This window comes from Triturus cristatus, chromosome 1_2, assembly GCF_964204655.1.
Source record: "Triturus cristatus chromosome 1_2, aTriCri1.1, whole genome shotgun sequence".
Lineage (NCBI taxonomy): Eukaryota > Metazoa > Chordata > Amphibia > Caudata > Salamandridae > Triturus > Triturus cristatus.
In genome coordinates this window covers 1,045,812,123-1,045,835,519 of record NC_140580.1, presented here as the reverse complement: position 1 = coordinate 1,045,835,519, position 23,397 = coordinate 1,045,812,123, and the positions used below count along the sequence as shown (strand labels likewise).

At 42.3% G+C, this 23,397-nt stretch overlaps 1 protein-coding gene across 2 annotated transcripts in view; it reads left to right on the top strand.

Moving 5' to 3' along the window:
- Positions 1-23,397, top strand: part of MRRF (mitochondrial ribosome recycling factor) — a 141,790-nt gene that overhangs the window by 75,238 nt on the left and 43,155 nt on the right. For both annotated transcript variants that reach the window (XM_085612193.1, XM_085612202.1), the window contains exons 4-5: positions 2,211-2,366; positions 3,296-3,414. In XM_085612193.1, the coding sequence (XP_085468319.1) occupies positions 2,211-2,366; positions 3,296-3,414 (275 nt within the window). The remainder of the gene's footprint in view (positions 1-2,210; positions 2,367-3,295; positions 3,415-23,397) is intronic.

Genomic DNA, 23,397 nt, shown 5'->3' with positions numbered 1-23,397 from the left:
CACAAAAACATATAGGGCCTGATTAGGAGTCTGGTGGTCCATGGACCGCCAGGCTCATGGGGGGACGGCGGTGGGGCTCTCCCGACCGCCCTATTACGGTTATGGCAAGTCGGACCACCACAGTGGCCAGGGAACCACCGTTCCTGGCGGTGTTGCAGTGGTCAGGAGGCTGCAATATTTTAGCGGGACCGTCTGGTCCTGCCAAGCATATTATGCGTTTCCTCTCCGACTGCAGTGTCATCTCTCCAACGGCAGTATCATGGAGATTCCTCCTGGTGGAGTGGAAACAAAGAGGTGCCTCCTCTGCATCGGTATGCATGTAGGGAGGCACAACATGTGCCCCCCTGTATGCATGCACTCCAGTTCCTGGACTAAACAGTCCATGCCGTGCAGGAACTGTTTTTAGCTTTGCCAGTGCCATGCCCATTTTCAGGGCACTTCCATGGGAACGCCCAAAAACGCCAGACAGGAGGAAACTCCTAATCTGGCGAGCAGCCCGACCACGGCTTTGGCACTTCGGCTGCAGAGCGGACCTGATGCTGCATCACCAAAGTCGTAATCAGGCCCATACTGTGGGGCCATGGTCTTTGACGAAGCAAGTATGTTAATGGCTTCGTCATCAGTTAAAGCAACAGGCAGCAGAATGTGTGTTTCGGAAATTGGTCACATGCCACAAAGTTTATTTATTGCTAGTTGTTTGCATCGAGCTCCTGAAAATACTAGGAAGCGCTAGATTCAAGTCAGCTGGTTTCAAGTTGTTTTCCAAGCAATACTAAAAAAAAGAAAGTACCACTATCCGAGTGCAAGCAGTGCAGAAGAGCACTTATCAGAAAATGAATGAGTACTTGGTCCATGCTCCAGGGAAGAGAAAAAAACACAGTGATGCTAAGGGAAGTAATCACCCGCTGACACGCATTCACTAATGGAAACAATGCAAATAAGAGTGACAAAGATGCCAACTAATGGTAAGTAATGGGGGAGGGTGCTAAAAGACCATTTTTAGAGGTTTTAAAAAAAAAGAAACCATGGATCGTTACAAGCGGCAGCGCGAGACCTAAACGGTATATTGCAAGCCTTCTCCTAGCACATTGTTTTATGAAGTTGGTAGTCTGTGCCACTACACAAAATGTTTAGGTGTCGTTCATGAAGAACTAGTAACATATGCAAACGGCACTACCATGCGAAGAGTTGCAAAGTGGGAATCTGCAGAGTTTTGTGCATGAATGTCCATGTACGACTGCTGCATTTCCACTACTCGTGTTGAAAATCCACACTCACTCGGTGTGAAGAAAATGTTTGCGGCATTGATTATACAGTGCTCAACATCAACCGAGTCTTGACATTTTTAGTATTTTCAATCATTGATTATAGGTTTACAAACTTTCCTGGCCTTCCGAACATATATCTGCAAAAGGCACACTTAAGTAGTGCAGTGAGTAAGAACGTGTGTATACGTTTCCCAATGTCTCTCTGTGTGCCCAGGAAGTAAATTTTTGGCAAGGAAAGTTGGCCATTAAAAGTGAAGACCAGACCTATATCTGTTAATCTCCGCCTTCCACCCCTAGTCAGGGGCGTAGCTTCCACCGTTGAGCCGCACCGGCGCCGAAAGGCCTGCGTGGGCCGTTGAACCCTCATTGTTGCTTAGTTCACGGTTCAGTCAGAGGCCAATAGGCCTCTTTCTTTTCTCGCAGTAGGCCTCGTGCCACACTGGCTATGCCACTGTCCTCAGTCAAAGCGCATTTGTCAAGAGTGACTTCACCACTCCAGGAATGAGATGGGAAGGGCAGGCTATTGGGCGCGAGTGCCCAACAAAGTCCACGTGAATCCTTTGTACAGAAATATATTTCCAGTGCAAGAAAACCATTTATTGTGCCATTTCGATAGAATCGCTGTCCTAAAACTGCTTAACAGCCACGGTGCAGACAATCCCTGGTAGCAGAAGTGACCTAGCAGTACGCCAGGTATGAAAATCGTAGTTTTACCTTGAGGGTGCCGGAGGCCTCTGGGTCAAATTTGGGGTAAATTGTAGATCTCATTAATATTGTAGCCCCTCAAATGTAAGATTGCGTTGTGCTTCGTGACCTACAGCATCGTGTTGCAGGCAGTATTTGCGTTATTTATATGTATTTTTCAGTTCGAAGTGCACGTCATTTCAAAAATAAAGTTTTGTTTTTATTTGCGGCCAAACTTTTTTTCCTCATTATTTTCAGCAAAAAGTAAAGGACACACACAGGCGCGAGTCAATGTCAACGCTGCACTGGTGCAAGACATCATCAACATTGAGGCGGTGAACGAGGAAATGCACGCGCTCACGGAGGCCCTTAAGGAAGATTTTAGCAAAACCCTCAACATTCGAACCTCCCCAGGTGAGCTGTGGACGTCATCAGTGCACCGCAGTGCTCCACATGAATTTCCTTTTTTCTGCATTTGAACTTTTTTTTTATTTGACTGGATTTTGTTCATAAGGCTAGATTGGCGAATAGGGTATAAGAATTTAAATAAGTGTTATGCAATTAATTCTCAGGACAGTTTCACGATTGGAAATGCCTGCTAATTTGGAAAGTTTCCCGAGATAATTGTTCCCTCTTCATCGGTTGCTGAGGGAAATACATTTTTGGGCTACCTAAATAAAGGTTGAGAGAGAATGCATGCCTGGATTCCGTGTTTCCCAGTGGATTTACAGTCTCCTATCGCGATGCCAAGACTTTGTTTAGTTTCTGGTTGCCTAGGCTTTTCGGAATAAACGTGTGCATTGATACTGCTTTCAGCTGGATGTCAAAAACAAATATTGTTTAAATGTTCTGCCACTTTTCTGTGTGTGCGCGCGTGTGCGCTATTCATAGAACACAAACCCAGCAGGAGTATTTGCGCGATCGAGCCCTGCCTGGGCATCATTTCATGACCTCTGCTGCATGCATTTTGTAGTATGTTCCTGAAACGACTTAGGACCACCAATGCTGGTCTTGGAAGATCTATTGAAATGGGGAGGGGCCTGTGCATAGAAGATGCAGAACTGCAGGCAAGTGCTGACGGCACAATATAGAGCGAAAAGGGCACGGGGCAGAGAAATTAAAAGGACGTAGACTGGAGCAATAAGTAGATCAAAGATATCGACAGGTACTGGGCCAGCAATCAAGGCTCCCACCAGAGGGGAACACACAAGTAGGTACAAGCAGAGGATAAACGGTGACTGTGATATGTATGTATTTGATATGGTCATGGCCATTGAGCCCAAACTTGGCCACAGATTGTCTGCCGCGGGACATTTGGAGACGAAATATTTCTCTCTTTGCAGGTGCCCTTGATCACATCACAGTTGTAACAAAAGATGGGAAGTTTCCATTAAATCACATTGGGCAGATCTCTTTAAAATCACCTCAGCTAATCATTGTAAATATGACGAATTTTCCCGAGGTGAGTGGACATTATTGCTATAAATTATTGTTTATTTGAGGAATATTGTATGTTGGGGAAACATTTCAATCATTTGGAAAGTATTGTTTCATCAGTAACAAAGCTTTCATACACTCTTAACTAACCACGTGCAACAATTACAAGCAACAGGTTTGTTTACCACGAGTATGTGTGTGTGTGTGTATATATATATATTCACTTAAAAAACCATAGGTTTCACACATGTTATAGTTAGCTGTACATTTCACTCGTAAAAAACCAATGAAATTCCACGTTATAGTTAGATCAGGTAACTACAACTTGCGCGCCCACAATAAACTGCTGATGACGTCACATATTACATCACTCATGACATGGTCAGTGACATCACTCATGACATCAATGATGACATCTGAAATTACACATTGTGGATTGCATTTTTTTTTCTGGTTTTTCACTGTGCGCACACCCTGCATTGTGGTCTTCGTAGTGCGCTTGATGATGTGCAAAATGCTATTGTGGTACACGCCCGAAACATGTTTGGACATTAATTTTGACCGCCCGCGCTTCGTTTACAATTAGCCCCCGGGGGGGCAAGTCCCGGGGGCAATTTTTAATAGTAATGGGGGGCCCAGAGGGGCCTCCCAGCCCCGGGGACGGTACCCCCCGGGGCTTCATTATGGTTGGGAGGGGGGGCTCATGGCCCCCCCGCAGCCCCGGGGACCACCACCCCCTGGGGCTTGTTTGCTTTTTCTTTAAAAAAAAGAAACTGTGGGGGGGGCTACCTGGTGGGCTAGTTGGCCCCATGGGGTCCTCAGGATTGAAGAGGAATTAATTCCCCAACTTAAAACGTGCCACAGGGCGTGTTTGCACACGTCACCTCAGGCCCCGCCCCCTTCCTTCACCATTGTACAAATATTCCTCTAAAATCAGCCGAACTACGAATTCCGATTTACTCACCTGTTATCAAAAGAGAACCCAGGGCTGCATCTTTCAGCCCAGCACTGACTCTGAAAAGTATTTCTAAGCGTACTTACCAGTAACTTGTATTTCCTTCCATAGGAATGTGTGGCCAGTGCTGCATCTTTTCCCCCAGCACTGACCCTGAAAAGTATTTCTAAGCGTACTTACCAGTAACTTGTATTTCCTTCCATAGGAATCCATTGTGTGGTTTTCCGCAGAAAATTTTCGAAGTGTCTATTTTCACAAACTAAAAATATTCCTAAAAAATCATCTGTATGACTTAAACACATTCTTTCAACTGTTTACAGGAGGTTGGCCAGTGCTGGATCCAGGATCCACCACTGAGTAAGAAAAAGTAACGATAACACTACTTACCTGCTAAGTGAATTTTCTGCCATAGGATAACATTGGTGATTCTATGTGAAAATTTTTCGAAGTGTCTACTTTTAAAATACAATAATATTCCTTAAAAATAACTACTGTAACCAAAACGCTTTTACTCAACTGTTTACAGGAGATGTCCAAGGACTGAATCTAGGATCCAGTCCTGTGGTTAGAAAAGTAATCCATAAAGTAACTAATTGCATTTAACTAGACATTCAAATTGAGCTCAATGTTGCTTTGTGTTTGAAATTGTGTTGCCCATTGCAACAACTGTAACTACTGTATTTCTGTTGCCTATTTGCCAAGTATTTAAACTAAAGTAATTCATTCTGAGAAAGTATATTTTGTATTGTAATGTATAATGTAATTAAAAAAGATATACCTAAAAATAAATAGTTTAAAAAATGCAGTAAATCAGTATAAAAAAAATCAGTATAACAATTAATACATTAAAAAATTGTCATTTACAAAACCTTTGAAATTCACTGAAAAAACCATAGGTTTCAGGCCTGATATAGTTAGGAATTAGCATTTAAAAAACCCTTTGAAATTCACTGAAAAAAACCATAGGTTTCATGCCTGATATAGTTAGGAATTAGCATTTAAAAAACCTTTGAAATTCACTGAAAAAACCATAGGTTTCAGGCCTGATATATTTAGGAATTAGCATTTAAAAATCTTAGAAATTCACTGAAAAAACAATAGGTTTTAGGGGTGTTATAGTCAGCTGGACATTTCACTCGAACAAAACCATTGAAATTCCTCCAATATAGTTAGTTGTACCAACTACATCTTGCGCGCCCGCAATCCACTGCTGATGATGTCACATATTACATCATTCATGACATGGTCAGTGACATCACTGATGACATCTCAAATGACATCACTGATGACATCACTGATTAAATCATCCAGGTAATGTGGTTTGGTTCGTTATTTAAATATGTATTATATATATATATATATAGCAATTTGCATTGAAGAAAGAGTGGATATATAAATATAAATATCTGGATGGAGGATTTAGTAGCAGCTAAGTTATAACACCCCTAAAACCTATTGTTTTTTCAGTGAATTTCTAAGGTTTTTTAAATGCTAATTCCTAACTATATCAGGCCTGAAACGTATGTTTTTTTCAGTGAATTTCAAAGGTTTTTAAAATGCTAATTCCTAACTATATCAGGCCTGAAACCTATGGTTATTTCAGTGAATATATATATATATATATATATATATATATATATATATATATATATATATCAATCTCAAACGCCCTGAAGCTTTACAGAGCGCACTCGGCAGCCAGCCGGCCTTCTCTGACACCTCGTTTTCACAATCAGGAGTGATTAGGTTGCCTGACGCGTTTCAAGACCTTAAGTCTTTTCCTCAGAGGCAGCTTCTGACACGTAAGTACGAGGTACTCCAATTTATTCAAAATATGCACAACACATGATTGCTGTTGGCCCTCAGTGCAGCGCAGCGAGCCAGACGCAATAATCTCGCTGGTAACATTCAGGATCCTACCAAGGAAATTAATTTGACTTTTTAATGAACTCGAGTACGGAACCAACCTTGGGAATACTGTTTTTTACTCTCATTTAGGACTACAAAGTCCATCATGCATTGCCTCGATTTTTAAATTGGGTACAGCCCACTGAGGGCCAACAGCAATCATGTGTTGTGCATATTTTGAATAAATGGGAGTACCTCGTACTTACGTGTCAGAAGCTGCCTCTGAGGAAAAGACTTAATGTCTTGAAACGCGTCAGGCAACCTAATCACTCCTGATTGTGAAAACGAGGTGTCAGAGAAGGCCGGAAGGCAGGCTGGCTGCCGAGTGTGCTCTGTAAAGCTTTAGGGCGTTTGTTCATAATCTAATTCACACGGCTGCCCCGCCGTGACAGAGCTGCACCATCTTGAGGAACCAAGAGGCTGGGGTGAAAACTGCTTTTGCCTGTTGCAGCGCAGCGAGCCAGACGCAATAATCTCGCTGGTAACATTCAGGATCCTACTAAGGAAATTAATTTGACTTTTTAATGAACTCGAGTACGGAACCAACCTTGGGAATACTGTTTTTTACTCTCATTTAGGACTACTAAGTCCATCATGCATTGCCTCGATTTTTAAATTGGGTACAGCCCACTGAGGGCCAACAGCAATGATGTGTTGTGCATATTTTGAATAAATGGGAGTACCTCGTACTTACGTGTCAGAAGCTGCCTCTGAGGAAAAGACTTAAGGTCTTGAAACGCGTCAGGCAACCTAATCACTCCTGATTGTGAGAAGGCCGGAAGTCAGGCTGGCTGCCGAGTGCACTCTGTAAAGCTTCAGGGCGTTTGTTCATAATAAAAAATATATATATATATATAGTGAACAAGCCTGCAGGTCAGGCGAAACGCGTCTAGCATTTTCAGCTGACATTAAACTCATTCTTTTGCACAGACACGGCGTCGGCTGCTTTTCTTGGAGAAGTTTGGCTGAATATATATATATATATATATATATATATATATATATATATATATATATATATATATATATATATATATATATATATATATATATATATATATATATATATATATATATAATATTATATTTTATCTACTGGCGGTCACCAGTATATAGTTAGGACTGTGTTTCCATAGGAAATCTCAAAATTCTATTTTGAATAACTTTGGCGCCGGTTGACGAATCCTCGCGAAATTTTCAAAACTAATGGGGCGCTCCGTTCAGCTCCTACCCTGAAAGTCTCGGGGTGATTCGTCAAGCGGGGGCCGAGAAAAAAGGGGGGTCCCAAAACGCGTTTTCCCCATGCATTTTTCCATAGGACCTTTAGGCGCAGCTACAGCCCGAACGGCTGAACAGAATTACTTGAAATTTGGCAGAGAGGTAGCCATAAGGTCAAGGAAGTGCCTTTTGCAGGGCGTGGTGTAAATCTGTTCAGTATTTCCTGAGAAAATAGCATTTAAAAGCATATCAATATCTATATGCGCGCAGGGTGCGCGCACCGTGAGAGCACCCTAACGTGCGCGAGCGTAATTCTGATTGGGGGTTATATGTTAGTCAACGTTCGAATCGGTCTAAATCAGGAAGTGTCGGCCGCCATTTTGTTTGATTTCAGTGCGAGAGTGAAAAAGGAAGGTGGCGAACGTGAAAAGGGGGCAGGGTAGAGAGTTCCTGACCCCCTAGCCTTTGTCAGGGGGTCCCTGAAGGACCCCAAACGCAGATTTTTTTTTTTTTTAATCGCGGGGGTGCGCGCACGGTGAAAACAAAAAAAAAATAATTATAATTTTTAATACGTAGTTTATTGTAAAATAAATATATAAAAAAAATAATACATAAATAAATTAGCATTTTAAAAAACCGTACAAATTCACTGAAAAAACCATAGGTTTCACACACGTTACAGTTAGGAATTAGCATTTAAAAAACCTTGCAAATCCACTTAAAAAACCATAGGTTTCACACATGTTATAGTTAGGTGGATATTTCACTCGTAAAAAACCAATGAAATACCCCCGTTATAGTTAGTTCAGATAACTATAACTCGCGCGACCGCCACTCTATCACAAGGATGATGTCATCAGTGATGTCATGAGTGATGCCACTGACCATGTCATGAGTGATGTAATATGTTACGTCATGAGCAGTGGATTGCGGGCGCGCGAGTTATAGTTATCTGAACTAACTATAACGGGGGAATTTCATTGTTTTTTTACGAGTGAAATATCCACCCAACTATAACATGTGTGAAACCTATGGTTTTTTAAGTGTGTGTATATATATATATATATATATTACCTACTGGCGGTCGCCAGTAGGTAGTTATAGTTAGGACCCCTTTTCCATAGGAAATCCGCAACATTCTATTTTGAATAACTTTGGCGCCGGTCGACGAATCCTCGCAAATTTCTCAAAATAGGTGGGGCGCTACGCTCCGCTCCTACCCTGAAAGTCTCGGGGGGATTCGTCAAGCGGGGGCTGAGATAAAAGGGGGGTCCCAAAACGCGTTTTTCCCATGCATTTTTCCATAGGACCTTTAGACAGGGCTACAGCCCGAACGGCTGAACAGAATTACTAGAAATTTGGCAGAGAGGTAGTCCTCAGGTCAAGGAAGTGCCTTTTGTAGGTTTGGTGTAAATCTGTTCAGTAGATTCTGAGAAAATAGCCTTTAAATCAATATATATATCTGAGCCAGCTTACGGTACGCTTACCGTAAGCTTACCGTACGCGTACGGTGGCGTGCGCGAGCGCGATTCTGATTGGCTCTTAGATCTTAGTAAACATTCGAAACAGCCGAAACCAGGAAGCGGCGGCCGCCATTTTCTCTCTCGCACTGAGAGCTAGGTTGTTAAATAAAACCAATAAACATATAAAGGGGCTGTTTAGACAGCTCCCACACACATAGCCATGTTGAGGGAGTCCCCAAAGACCCCCCAAGGCCAAAAATGCAATTTTTATTTTTTCGCTAATTTCGCCGATTACGCTTACCGTACGCGTACGGTAAAAAATGTAAAAAAAGAAAACACTATCCACACTCTCCCCACCCCCTGTGCTTTTGGTGGCCGTAGGCCACCAAATGTGCAGGGCTTATTCAATATGTGAAAAACCAAAATATTTTAAACAAAAATAATAAAAGAAAAAATTAACAACACTCTCTCCACCCCGTGTGCAAATGGTCCCCGAAGGGCACCATTTGTGCATGGCTTAAAAAATTACGAAAAATTAAAATATTACCTTTCAAAACGAAGTGCATCATATGTCCTCCATGTGCGCACGGTGCGCGAAGCGCATCGTGCGTACATGGCCCATCTAGCGTAACGTGGGCACGCGGTGCGCGTAGCGCACCGCGTGCCCACCGTGCGTGCACGGCACTAACTGCGTAAAGTGGGCGCGCGGTGCGCGAAGCGCACCGCGTGCTTACTGTGCGCGCACGGTGCGCGAAGCGCACCGTGCGCGCACGGAACGAACTGCGTTAAGTGGGCGCGCACGCCACGAATGGCGTAAAGTAACTTAGCATTTAAAAAACCGTACAAATTCACTGAAAAAACCATAGGTTTCACACACGTTATAGTTAGCGGAAATTTTACTGATAAAAAACCAGTGAAATTCCCCCGTTATAGTTAGTGTAGGCAACTATAACTCACGCGACCGCAATCTTCTGCTGATGACATATGTGTCTTTATGAAAAAAAAATATTTGAAATATATGTATATCTAAAAATGTATGGAAGAAGACATGGGCAAATAAGTGTCTAAATACAGTATTAGCATCAGCAGAGGATTGCGGTCGCGTGAGTTATAGTTGCCTACACTAACTATAACGGGGGAATTTCACTGGTTTTTTATCAGTAAAATTTCCGCTAACTATAACATGTGTGAAACCTATGGTTTTTTCAGTGAATATATATATATATATGTTTGTGAGGTAATCTGCTTGTACTTGGGGCATTCCCCTTCTGAGATTTGTTAATATATGTAACAACTAAAAACACCCCTCGGAATCATCATCAAAGACTTTTATTCAGTAGCTTTGTTTAACTTCTTAGCACTCCTTGGATTTTCTGCCTCGGACAATAGATGCTTCTGCAAGTGAGGCTCTAAGTCCACAACTGAAGAATTTTGAACCCCTAAACAGTGAACTGAAACGCACTCTCTTCTGGACACGTCACCAGGGGCTCCCGTTCAATTGTTCCATGGATCCATAACTTGCTGGAAGAGTTGCTCCTCCTCAGTTACAGTGTGTGTTGTCAGACCAAGAGGTTTTTCTTGACGCTACAGATATCTCTACACTGCTTTAAAATCTGCCTTTTTCTTTCAAACGTTTAGAATGACCAGTACTGTGCCAATTTCATCAGTGTACCTAGCACAGCTTTCTGCTCATCTTCTTACTGGTCAACTTTATACATGGAAGAGAAACTGAACTGATTCCTAATGACCTTTGCTTCCTTGCGAGTAGGGACTAGGCTGGTTTATCTTGCGTCTGTCAGTTGGGATCAGCGTCATGATACACAACATTCATATGTCTCCTGATCTTTCCAACTCTGTCCCCTCCTCCCTGTTCTTGAACAGGAACATTCTAGCAAAGGCACATCCCTGAGGTATTGAGTCCATGTCAGCTCCCCTAGCTGTTGTCCCAAGCCTTCACTGTGTTTTTGTGACCAGCTGTTTAGTCTCTCCATTAACTCTGCAAATCAAGAGTACTCTCCAACCCAATCATAAAGCAATGGCGAGACATCTTGGCTTCCAAAAACACCATTACTCCCCTAATCACCTCCTACCCTGTTGCTCTGACTCTGTCAGTATAGATCCACCGTAAGTAGGGGTAGCCGAGCACTCCACGTTGGCCGAATTATTACATGGCTGCAAGTTTTATGGTCCTCCATGTATTTTTAATACCTTAGACCGATTTATATAATGGTACTCGCGGTGAAGGGCTAGAGAACCATTCACTTTCAGGTTACCAAAACAATTTCAGGTGCACTACAAGTAAGGAATGTATAAATGTGATCTTCAGAAATTAAAAGTGCATTTTTAGATTGATTTAATATCTCGCTGGTGAGCTGGGCTCGGGCCTATGATTTAATATCTCGCTGGTGAGCTGGGCTCGGGGTCTATGATTTAATATCTCGCTGGTGAGCTGGGATCGGGGTCTATGATTTAATATCTCGCTGGTGAGCTGGGCTCGGGTCTATGATTTAATATCTTGCTGGTGAGCTGGGCTCGGGGTCTATGATTTAATATCTTGCTGGTGAGCTGGGTTCGGGGTCTATGATTTAATATCTCGCTGGTGAGCTGGGCTCGGGTCTATGATTTAATATCTCGCTGGTGAGCTGGGCTCGGGGTCTATGATTTAATATCTCGCTGGTGAGCTGGGCTCGGGTCTATGATTTAATATCTCGCTGGTGAGCTGGGCTCGGGGTCTATGATTTAATATCTCGCTGGTGAGCTGGGCTCGGGGTCTATGATTTAATATCTCGCTGGTGAGCTGGGCTCGGGTCTATGATTTAATATCTCGCTGGTGACCTGGGCTCGGGGTCTATGGAACAGCTGCCCATTTCATTAAATTGTAGTCCGATTTCATCTTTACCTTAGGTTTCCTCTGTGCATGGTTGTGAGCGGGTTTGACATTCATCTTAGTAGGATTATCATATAAAATGTATGCTGAACATAAGTCACAAATATTTCTGATAAACTCTAACTTTATATATAATAGCTATCTATAATCGTTGTTAAATTATGCTGCATAATTAACATTGTGTGTGTAATTTTCAGTATACTTTAGGCGCTCTTTACATTTATGTGGATTTAAATAATTTTCAAAAGATTACTTTGCTTGCATTCCTATTAAGTATGAACTCAAATTCATTTAGCAGAGGGATATTTTTTTGAACATAGTTCTGTATTCGGATGTTCTTGGACCCTGCTGGTTCTCTTGTTTATAAAGGAGGGCATCTGTCAAGAGAAGGAAATGAGACCTGTTTCCAGTTTTCTTTGTGAGGTTTATATATCTGTAGATTTTCCGAGCAAAGTTTCTTCTGTAAATGCAATGGAGTCTCCTGTCTGTTCTGATAACATTCTCTGTTTTTATAAATGCAGATCCAGTTTATAAGGCAAATACAATGCCTGACTACTTATATTGTTTGTTTTGTCTATGTTTGCTTTTCCAGCCACATTTTAAGGCAACTTATACGTGACTTTTTGTTTAAAACTGAGTGCATTTTTCTTATACCTCATTGTGTATTACAAAAATCCTGATTAGAGCCCTCTATTAAGGCGATTAGTATGTTCTGCAGCCAAACAGTACCACAAAGTGTAGCGTATAAACTAGTATTGCCAAAGCCAATTGCTCTCGGCTTTTGGCTGTACCAGTGGTGTTGTCAATTCTACAGAGCATCGGCAACAATATTTAAAATAAATAAATAAAATAGTTAACAGCAGTAACTAAAGAAAAGCCTAGCACCGTTATGTGAAGGTGTGCATGTGTCACCCTGCGTGTGCAAGTGAGCATCACGCTATGACTGCCCCAGGATGATGTATACAAGACATGACTGGCATTACATTTTTTTTTTTTTTAAGATTACTGTTCCAAGATGGTGGACGTCCTTGGGGTGGCAAATAGAGAAAAAAAAAATAATAGTTGCACAGCACACTAGTAAATTGCTGCTACTTTGATTTCCTAAAAAGCTAAATGCATACATATGTATATCGGACTGTAGGGGTGAAGAGAGCCGGTAAATGCAGCCAAAGTGCGACAGTGGGGTTGTGGGTTATTAAACAAACATACAGGACTTGGAGAAGTGCGGGAAGCAGACGGTGTGTCGGGGTAGGAGCCCAAAATGGATAGAGTGAAGGGGTGGGGACTTGAAGGGAGAAGCAGCTAGCAAGGGAGAGGCAGTAAGAGAACAGAAGCACTTCAGGGGTGCTATAAAAACCCCAGAAAAAGTAGTTAACCTCAGTGTAAGCAGTGGAATGATAGAAGTCTCCATTCAAAAAAATGGTAAAGAACCTATAGTCCAAGGGTTGGACGAAAAAAAAGAAGAAAAAGGAAACCAATAGAATTAGAGGTAAGTAAATGAGAGTGACTAGAAAGCCAACCAATGAAAAGCAATGTGCTGACCTAACACAATCTTTACATATGGATTAATTCTTTTTTAGCCAATAGAATGCAGCAAGTTTGGCTGCCGCCCTTCGCCTCATCTCTGCGAAGCTTGGCGACAGGGGTTCCTCAGGTCTCAACATTGAGCCCTCTTCTGTTCAATGTTTATATGACACCCATTGTCTATTTCGCTGAGGAGCTGGGTGCCAGGATCATAGCTTATGCTGATGACACCCAGCTCCTCTTCACGTGGAAGAAAACCGATCTCTCCCCAGCGATTGCCAAAAACGGTTTGGCGGGAGTGTTTAAGTGGCTAGCCCAGGCCCAATTAAAATGTAACAAAGAAAAATCAAAGGTGCTTCTTTACGGATCCTCCCCCACCCCCATTTTAGAAAAGACAACTGGCCGGTGGGCTACCCCTTGCCTAAATCGATGGGGAGCCCGGGCAAAAAATTTGGGAGTATGGTTCAGTGAGGAATTGAGATTTCTGCCCCAAATCAACAGGTTGGCCGGTGTGTGCTTTGGCACACTGAAACGTCTTAAAAAGTTTCTTCCACTTTTGCCTAGAATGGCTAAAGAAATGGTGAACCGTGCCCTCATTCTCTCACGCCTGGACTACGCAAATGCCTTATACATCGGCCTACCGGCTTATCAGTTAAGAAAGCTGCAGATTGTCCAGAATGCGGCAGCCAGAGCCTTACTGAGTATGCCGGGAAGGTCCAATGTGAGGCAGCTTCTTTGGGATCTGCACTGGCTTCCGGTCGACCAACGCATACTGTTTAAGGCTCTCACGCTGGTACATGGTGCACTTTACAAGTCTGGACCTCAATATCTTAGAAGTCGGTTCACGTTTTACGTGCCACCCCGACAGCTATGTTCTACTGGCCAATGCCTTGCCCTGGTCCCCAGGTATAGCCTGGCTAGAATGGGAGGCAGCTCCCTCTCTGTCAGAGCAGCCGTGGCCTGAAATGGCCTGCCCTTTGAACTGCGGAACACCGGCGACCTCAGACTGTTCAAAAAGCACCTGAAAACGATGCTGTTTAAGTAAGGTCTCAGTCTGGCTCTGTTCATCCCTCCCTCTTCCATTTGGCTCCCGCGCCGGGACACTTCCGAGTAGCCGTGCACGCTATAAATGGAGGATAACATAACATATTGGCGTTGTCCACAATGAGTCTTTCAACAACAGACCGCTAAAGCTGTCTATAGGCGAGACATACTGATCAGGCACTTATTTATTACTCCCTCAACCTGTCATTAGCTCACAAGGCTGCTCAGTGAGCTTGGGGTCAATTGCCATTATCTGTGCGACATAAGTTCAAATCCTGATTACGCATTTGCAGCCTTTCTTCCTTCCTAAGGCAAACAAAATGCCCCCACTGAATTGCTATTAAAAGGCTAAACTTAAGTAGCAAGCATTATAGGAAAAATAATAACAGTTACTATTATTAATATTACCGTTGTTTATTTTTGATTGTCTTTGTTCGTGTTGTTGTGTTCTGGATAATGTAACACAACACGTCTCTGGACTAAGTTTATTGTATAAAATGTTTCATTTTCAACACTGGTTGCTTACTGCACACATTCCCACTCTGGATTCTTTCATGATTTCCTATGTGTCTATTACTCCAGCATCATCCTTTTTTCTCCCATTGTACATCCATCTTGCTTTAAGTCTACAATTCATTGTCTTTCGTCCTGGTTATGCAATTGTGGTTACTGGCAGTAAAGTTTGATAATCCATGCCAAATGACAGCCCTTCTACCGCTAAAGGTATATTGTTGCTGTCTTGGCATCTTATGGTCATCCACAGGAGATTGTCTGGGGGAAGGAGGGTGGTGGTAGAATGAGAAGATGAGAGTAGGAATCGTCTCCTAAAATAAGATTAAAATAAATGATGCATATTACAGCCTCAACCATAAGCTCGCAATTGTATTGTCATTTAATTTGAATTATATAACTCAATAGCCCCGAAGAGGCGTTTGAGAGTTTTATGGCAGGTAGGATGCTACTCCCTATCCCAAAGTTGGTAACTAAACTAGTTATTAATATTGTTGTAAAATTCCTGCTTATTCTTTTGTGTTCTGTACTCTGAGGGCACTAAAGCATTTCCTCCAGTTTCTAGTAGTGGATTAAGTTAATAGAAATGAGGTGTGAATAAAAAGATAAATTATTAGGTCAGTTAGAGATTGTATGAGTGAAAGAAGATGTTACACAGAAGAAGAAATTGTGATTTATGGGACTGGACTGAATATATAGGTTAAAAAATGTTGGGTATTGCATGAATGGTTACTCAGAAGGAGAGTTTATGAGTTTTAAGAGGGGTATGGTTAGTTTACTGGAGTTTATCAGGGAGTAAGGCAGCAGCCATGTGATAAAGCAGGGTACACTCAGATACACAAAATCAGGCAACTGGTGGATTGTAAGTATAGAAATATTTGAATAGAAATGATGAGCAAGAAAAATCCCTAGCCATAAATCAGGGTAATTTTCATGCAGGGTTTTCTAGAATATGGAGTTAGGGTGCTATCTGAGTAAGTACAACGAGTAGAAACAAAGTTTGAAAATTGATTATCTGTGTGCAGGTGATATATTGTAATTATATAGTTCTTACTACCCCTAGCGAGGCGGTGAAGTGCTTTTCGGTGAGTAACACCAATTTGGGATGACAAAATGGATTAGTGGTGAATTAGGATAGTAAAATATAAGTTGTTAATTTGAGCAGTGTACGTGTGAGTCTGTTAGTTGGATTTAATAGGATAAAGCAGTGATGGAGGAAGGTTAGAGTTTAGAAAGTGTTATTTGGGATCTTGTAGTAGTAGTAAAATGAGGTTTGGGATGAGTAAATGGAGGTATAGAAGAGGGAAGAGTCTAGAAAGGATTATTAGGGAGATAATAGTAAAATAGGTTTGGGATTAGTCAAAGAGGGATAGAGGAGGGAAGAGTCTAGAATAGGTTATTAGGGAGATCATAGTAGTACAGTGATGTTTGGGATGGGTCAGAGTAGAAGTAGAGGATATATTGAGAGAGGTATAGGATGAGATATAGAATAGTGCAATGGAGAGAGTTGAAGGCCTTTTTCTTCTTTCTTTTTACAGGAGGAGTAAAGTAATAACTATACAGATACAAAACTACCAATAATCCGCTCCAAAGGTAGTCTGATCCAGGTTTTACATTCCTTCAAACAACTATCAGAAACTAACTTTATGGATCTTGTCAAAGCATGAAGGCTAGCCAGCTGCCCTTCTGACACTTGTAAAGCACACCTTTTCAAGAACATTCTTTTAACTACCTCTGCTGCCACACGAGTCGGAACAATCATCAATAATTCAGAAGATTTAACAAGGCATACATACGCCTATTATTAAAGAAAACAAACCTGGACTGACATGACCCAAACATCTACAGACTGATTACAAATGGACCTTTCCTGTGCAAACTGATAGCTAGAGCAGCCTTCACCCAGATGTCACAGTTCATTGAAGATAGCTCCATACTTTCTGACTTCCAAACAGGATTCTGTCCAAACAGGATGACCTTAAAAACACAGTCGACTGGAACGGGATTGCTTTGTTTCTTCACTTGGACCTTTCAGCTGCCTTCGATGCAGTTGATCATGACACTCTAAAGCCTCTAGTCAGCTGGCATAGGGGGGATTGCTCTAGAGTGAATTGCATTGTACCTTAAAAACCATACAAATGTCATCCATACTACCCCTTTCTCACCCAAACCGTACTTCAGAAAAGCAGTGGCCCCTCAAAGCTCTATCATCTCACCCATGCTTTTCAACATCTATATCAAGTCATTACCGATAATGATCAATGAATTTCAGCAGATGACACACAAATACGTTTTAAACTGGAAAGCCCAAAGACATTGGCAACTCACAAATCTTCAGTTGCCTCAGAGTTATTGATGAATGGATGACATGGAACCACCTTAAACTAAAGGCTTCCAAAATGGAAATACTCACATTGGCGATTGGAAAAATTATGACCCACTCTGCCCCTGGCCTGATGACCTGGGACCACCTCTAAAACTATCCAAGGAAATAAGAAACCTTGGAATTTCCATGAACCACAAGCTGTCGATGAATGCTCAAGTGGCTACATTAGCAAGATCAAGCTTCATTACTATGAAAACTCTGCAACACATCTTCCCCCACCTAGGATTTCCACAAAGATCCAGGCTACTGTCTCTCTTGTACTGTCTAAACTTAATTACTCAAATGGCCTTTACCATGTATCATCTTTATCCACTATGTAAAGACGACAAAGAATTCAGAACTCTGCTGCCAGACTGCTCCTACATTTAAATCCACAAGCCCACATCTCCGCTGCCTTGAGGCACCTACATTATTTGCCAGAAGATCCACCTTCAAGCAGCCTTGTATCACCACAAAGCAGTACAAGGAACAGTACCACTTTTCATTACAAATAAATAAAACCAATACATTCAACAAAGGAACCTCCGCTCCAGATTGGCACCTCGCCTCCAAACCTCAGCATTCTAGAAAAAAACATGGGTGGCACATCTTTCTCTGTTCAAGTAGCCAAACCAGGGAAGTCATTACCGCCAAACATAAGATCCACTGATAACTCTTATCTTCAGAAGACTATTCAAGAGTTTGCTCTATCCTACCTGACCACCATATTCAAAACACAAATGTACAGCACATACCTGTGTATGTAAACATGCATAATTTGATTATATGTATGTTTTTCGGTATGTACCTACAAATATATGTACTATTTATGGTTCAAAAATATATAGATATTCTTGCAGGTCTGCTTTAACAAATGTATATATTACTTATGCTTAAATTATATTATGCATGCTTAACATGTATGGAGGTCACTACATAGTTATAAGTTATTTGATTAGATGCTTATGGGTCCCTGTTGAATTTTATTTTAACTATCACAGTGTGTAAATATAATATCAATTGTAGCTATAAGTGCTTCACTACTAAAATATTGGGGGAAATCTAAAATAAATATAATTAAGTTGCCTTATGTTTCGTTTGACTGTTGATACAATCTGTCTGTTTTATTCAAATTGATATTGAAATTGTTTGAGTTGGTACTAGTTTTTTTAGTATGTGGTACTGAGCTATGTGGTATGACCACACAGTGTATTGCTTAGGTTTTTCTGGGGCAATTTTGAAGAGTGGACAATCCCTCGGGTTTGCTTGATGATTACTTATGTGCTTGTGTAAGAGAGATGCATGTGTAGTAAGGTTTTAATGGGATGTGGTTCTCCATGATATTACTGGTTGTTTGTAAAGGGACTCTACTTATTTAGCAGTTCTTCAATCTTAGACAGTCCTTGAGGGTATGTATCAGTAGGCAAGAATTGAGCTTTATTGTATTCTTTGTAGGCCCACTTTGGGGAATATCCAGGCCTTAATCACACTTATGAACTCAAAGTGGTTTTTCATTGCCTCTTATATTTGGAAGTAGGGAATTACATATTTTTGCCAATTCAATAAAAAGTATGCCACCGATGGTTTCTTCCTTAAGCAGGAATAATTAAGCACTGTACCAGTCTTGAATGTAAGTTCTTGAGCGGGGAGTATTTTCTTTCTTATAAATTTTGAAATTGTGCTTGGGTCCGGGTGTATAGTGAATTAGAGGACTCAACAAAAAAAAAACACCATTTAGTCTTGCATTCTGTCTTGGCCCTTGTATCCCAATTATCAAAGCAATACACATTTGCAAACTTCTAACAAACCTATCACACTGCGATAAATTCAAATCCAGGTTTGTGAAGGGGCTAACTTTTGATTTCACTCTTAGCATGCTGCAAAATTACCCTACTTGCCCTCTGTAGTACTTCCAATGGAAGGGATGTGAAGCTGGACTCTAAGAATTGAAAACAATGTCCCTGTTAGAAATATCTACCCCCAAACCATTAACAGTCACTTGATACCTCAAATCTGCATCCCCCTGACTCCTGTTCAAGTACCAGATCCTTCAAGTCGTTCCGTCCATGCATCCTAGTCCTAACCTACATTCTTTCCACGTGCTATTCCAGTTATGCTATCAAATGTAGCAGTTCAAATACACAGCATTCCTAACCTATCATTTTATCCCAGCACTGGGAAAATGATTATACTTCTTACTCCAAGTGAAGTTACAGTTCTCTTAAATACTTAACAAAATTTTAAAAAGACACTGTTTGTGTAGTACCTCATCAGTATTTATATTCCTGAAAATAAAGGACTCAATTAAATGATGTTACGTACGTTTTTATTAGACGTTATATCCACTATATGCGTGAGTGTTGTTGAAATAGTCCGCCATGGCGCACAAATATTTGACCTGTTTGCTAGAATAATGTTGCTGAAATGTGCTGACCTGATAGGGTTGCTGCACAACACGCCTAGGTTCGTCCCAGTTTGCCTGTTCGAGGTGACCAGTATTTCCAACAACCAGAATGCTGACTGTGACAGGGGCCTGCTTGTTGTGTCAAATCTGTTGTCCAAGGTCTCCTATTCAGTGCCTTATATCCAGTGGTTCCTGATCCTAAAGGTGTGGGCTCAACTCGGACAGAAGAGCTGGCCATGATTGCCCCCATTATGTGAAGCACACATTGCCAAATCAGGCCATGTTCATGCCGTTTTGCATGTTGCCATTAAGGAAACGTTCCATATGATTCTGATATGTGAAACTCCATTACCATGCCAGTTGTCGCAATGCCCCATTACCCATTTCAGTGCTCCTCCTCCATGACTCTCCCCTCCCTGTACACCCCAATTAAAGGTTGAGTGTCAATACTTGGCTACTTCTGGGTGGCTACTCGCCAAGGCAGAACTGTCGGAGTCTGTGCAGACTCATCAGTGCTTGAATATTTTGGCCTTTCCCTGTGTGCCAGAGGGGTGTCCGCCTCCAGTCGTGCCCGACACTCCATTCGACACCTCCACTCTGCCCATGAAGGGAACCAGCTGTATGATTTAGTTTCTAAAGTGCTTGGTGCTCATGTTCGATAAAATTGCTTGCTTCATGAGTCTCAGCTTTTTGTGCTCCCTTTCCATCGGTGTTTAGTTTAGTCTGGGCTGAGGGAACCGCTAGCTGCAGTTCACTGGGCTGGTATGCTCTGGCTAGACGCAATAAAGAAGAGGAGAGATAAGGCAATGCAGACCTCAGCCCATGCAGACCATCTCACCCAGCACCATAGTGGTCCCTCAGTGCCCGCAAGTCCAGCCCAGCCATGTTTTAAAATAGTTTTACTCTGTGCCTCTGATACCTACATGTAAATAGTTGTTGCTAACCTTTATGCAATTTTTCTAAAGAAGCAGCTGTACACCTGACACTGCGTCCTGTAAAGAGTATCTTAGTTATCTTTAAATTAATGATCTGTTATGCTGCTGAGATCTAGTTCTGAGTGCAGTATTGGACCAGAAGAATGGGTATTGTTCACAAACAAAAGCTTGACCGTACCATCCATTGTAGACATTCGCTCCTACCCTCATTCTCTTCTCCCTTTAAAAAAAACATTTTCGACTTGCATCCTTATAAACTACTGTTACCTCTAAATTTCGGTGCATTTTTCGTGAGAACTATCAATACACATTTTACGAATACTCAAAATATGACTGTGGGTGTATACAAAATGTCTGCATGGTCACTCTGTCCCACATATCTGTCTTTTTTTCCCTCCACTACATACCTGAATGTTGCCAATTCTGCTTGCCTTTCATGATTCCCGCTACTGTTGCCTTCGCCTGTGTCATATGTTCATGTAAGGTGATGCGTGCATGTATAGAGGTGATCACGCTGGACCACCATAGTGTTATGAAGCATAAACGTGCATGTGCTGTGATGCACCTGCCTCCATCATGCTGGACCTTACTATCTTTCTTTCTTTTTACGTCTCGCCTAGCTATTGCGTTTACGCAATCGCTATGTGAGACTCTAGTAAGAGGGGCTCCCAAAAGTGCTCCCAAAAGTGGATTGCATGGCGAGCACGCACACAATCACGTGCATCGTGCCGCCATGCAATCCGTTTGGGGAAACACTTCAGCCCACTGGCGCGTGCACTGGCGACGGGCGTGCGGTTACGCGCACAAGGACGAGCAGAGGCGCCATATGGCTTTCCTCTCTCGTCATGGTGCGCGCACATCGCACACCACTCGCCAGCCAGCCTGTTTTCACTTTAGCGCCTCAGTCTTGCCTGCTCAGTTTCAATGCTCCTCCCCCACCACAGAGCGCGTCTCGCGGCCGCGCGTCTTTTTGTTGCTTGTTCTTGATTCCGGCAACTACATGGAAGGTTCTGTGGATTTCTTTGAAAGCCAGTTAATGCAAATCTTGAGTTGCAGTGCATTGTTCACCTACCTCCAGCGCTCACATTTGCATAAGTCATGGGTCATGCCCTCCCCCCGTCGAGTTGCCTTCACTCCCGCCCCTCCCGTTGTTCTAGTTTATCTCCTTCGTCTACTTGCTTTCAGAGGATTGATATGTGTTTGACCCCCCGCACCCCATCAAGCTCCTCTATTCGTCCGCCATATTGGGTGCTGCACCACAGGCTTCCAGCTGGTCTTTCTCGCGGTAAAGTTTAATATCAGCTATGCTTCCATAAAGAAAACTGTTTTACCAGAGCGCCGTTCCCCTGCTGATCATACATGGATACAGAGGTACTGGACGCTGCGATGAGGCAGGGTGGTGGAGGTAGGTCTTTTCCTCATTCCTTCCCTTGGCCCTCCCCAGCAGTAAACTTTTCCATTCTCCAAACTTTTAGTGAATGGGCGGGTTAAAGTGCAGTGTTTTCTTTGTTTCGACCAGGGGCATACTTTGCGCACTTTGCTTTAAGGGACATGCTTCTGTCTACATTGCATGCGTTGAACACATTGTTTTACATTTGTGAACATAGAATAAAGCCCCCATCTTATCAGAAATGTGCCCGCCCTCCTCCATCGGGCTGTGCTCTATGCAGTATCAGTAGACCCCCCTCTAACACCAGCCCCTCCTCTCCAGCCTCTGTTTCAGAGAGTCAGGGCTCCTCTGTCAAAATCTACCATTAATTTATCAATAAGGACTGTTAAGCGTTTGGAAGCTACATTTGTATTTATTTTCACGACATGCTGTCTGGTTTCTGTAACTCTTGTATTTTTTAATGTGAACTTGCTGTTGGAGGTAGGGTATGTTTATGCGCAGCTCTTTTCATCATCCCTTTTCTTCGCTCCCCCCTCGCACGTAAATATTTCCATTCTCCAATATTTCTGGGAATTCGTGGGTTAAAGTGCAGTGTTTTCAGTCTTTCATGCGGGGCATACTTCTCACAATACCGTGCTACTGTCTACAATGTATGCATCCTCCCCCCCCTCACGTGAATCAAGAGCTCACCTATATGTGGGAATGAAGTAAACTTTCTATAGCCAGGACTGCGGGTTGTGTCGAAGGCGGAAGTGAGTGGATGTGGGTGCAAGTTTACTTGCTACAGAGTTTACGATGTGCACTCCCCCAGCCTCCCCACATGCTTCAGTCTTTTGTACACATAAAGGCCCCATGCGATACCTGCACCACTAATTATCGCACTCGAGTGAATAACAGCTGGAATAAAATCATGCAGCGAATGCATTGCTAATGTAATGCATCCAATCTTTTCAACGAGGGCCAAGCGACTATAAAAAGCAGATCCCCTTTTTAATTGAATAAAATAATTAGCGACTGCAGTTAAATATTTATTTTCTGGGAAAAAAGCTGCTTTAACTATCGAAATGAAGGTCATCTTGATTGTGATAAATAAATGAAAGGCGTTACCTTTATCAACAGCTTGGCATGTAATACCGTGAAGGTCGATATCCGAAAACACCAAGCATTGGCATAGCCAATAGGTCTTGCCTTTGGGACCTTATAAGTGTTTAGCCATGCAACAGTTGATGTTGTTGCACCAAGGATATTGTGCTGCATAACTAAACACTTATAAGGTCCCAAAGGCGAGACCTATTGGCTATGCCAATGCTTGTTTAGCTTGTGCCTTCACAGCGCTTGTGCTGTGCTTGAGAAATCTATTGTTTTTAATATACACTTAAAAGGGATAACATCTCACCTCCTCTCT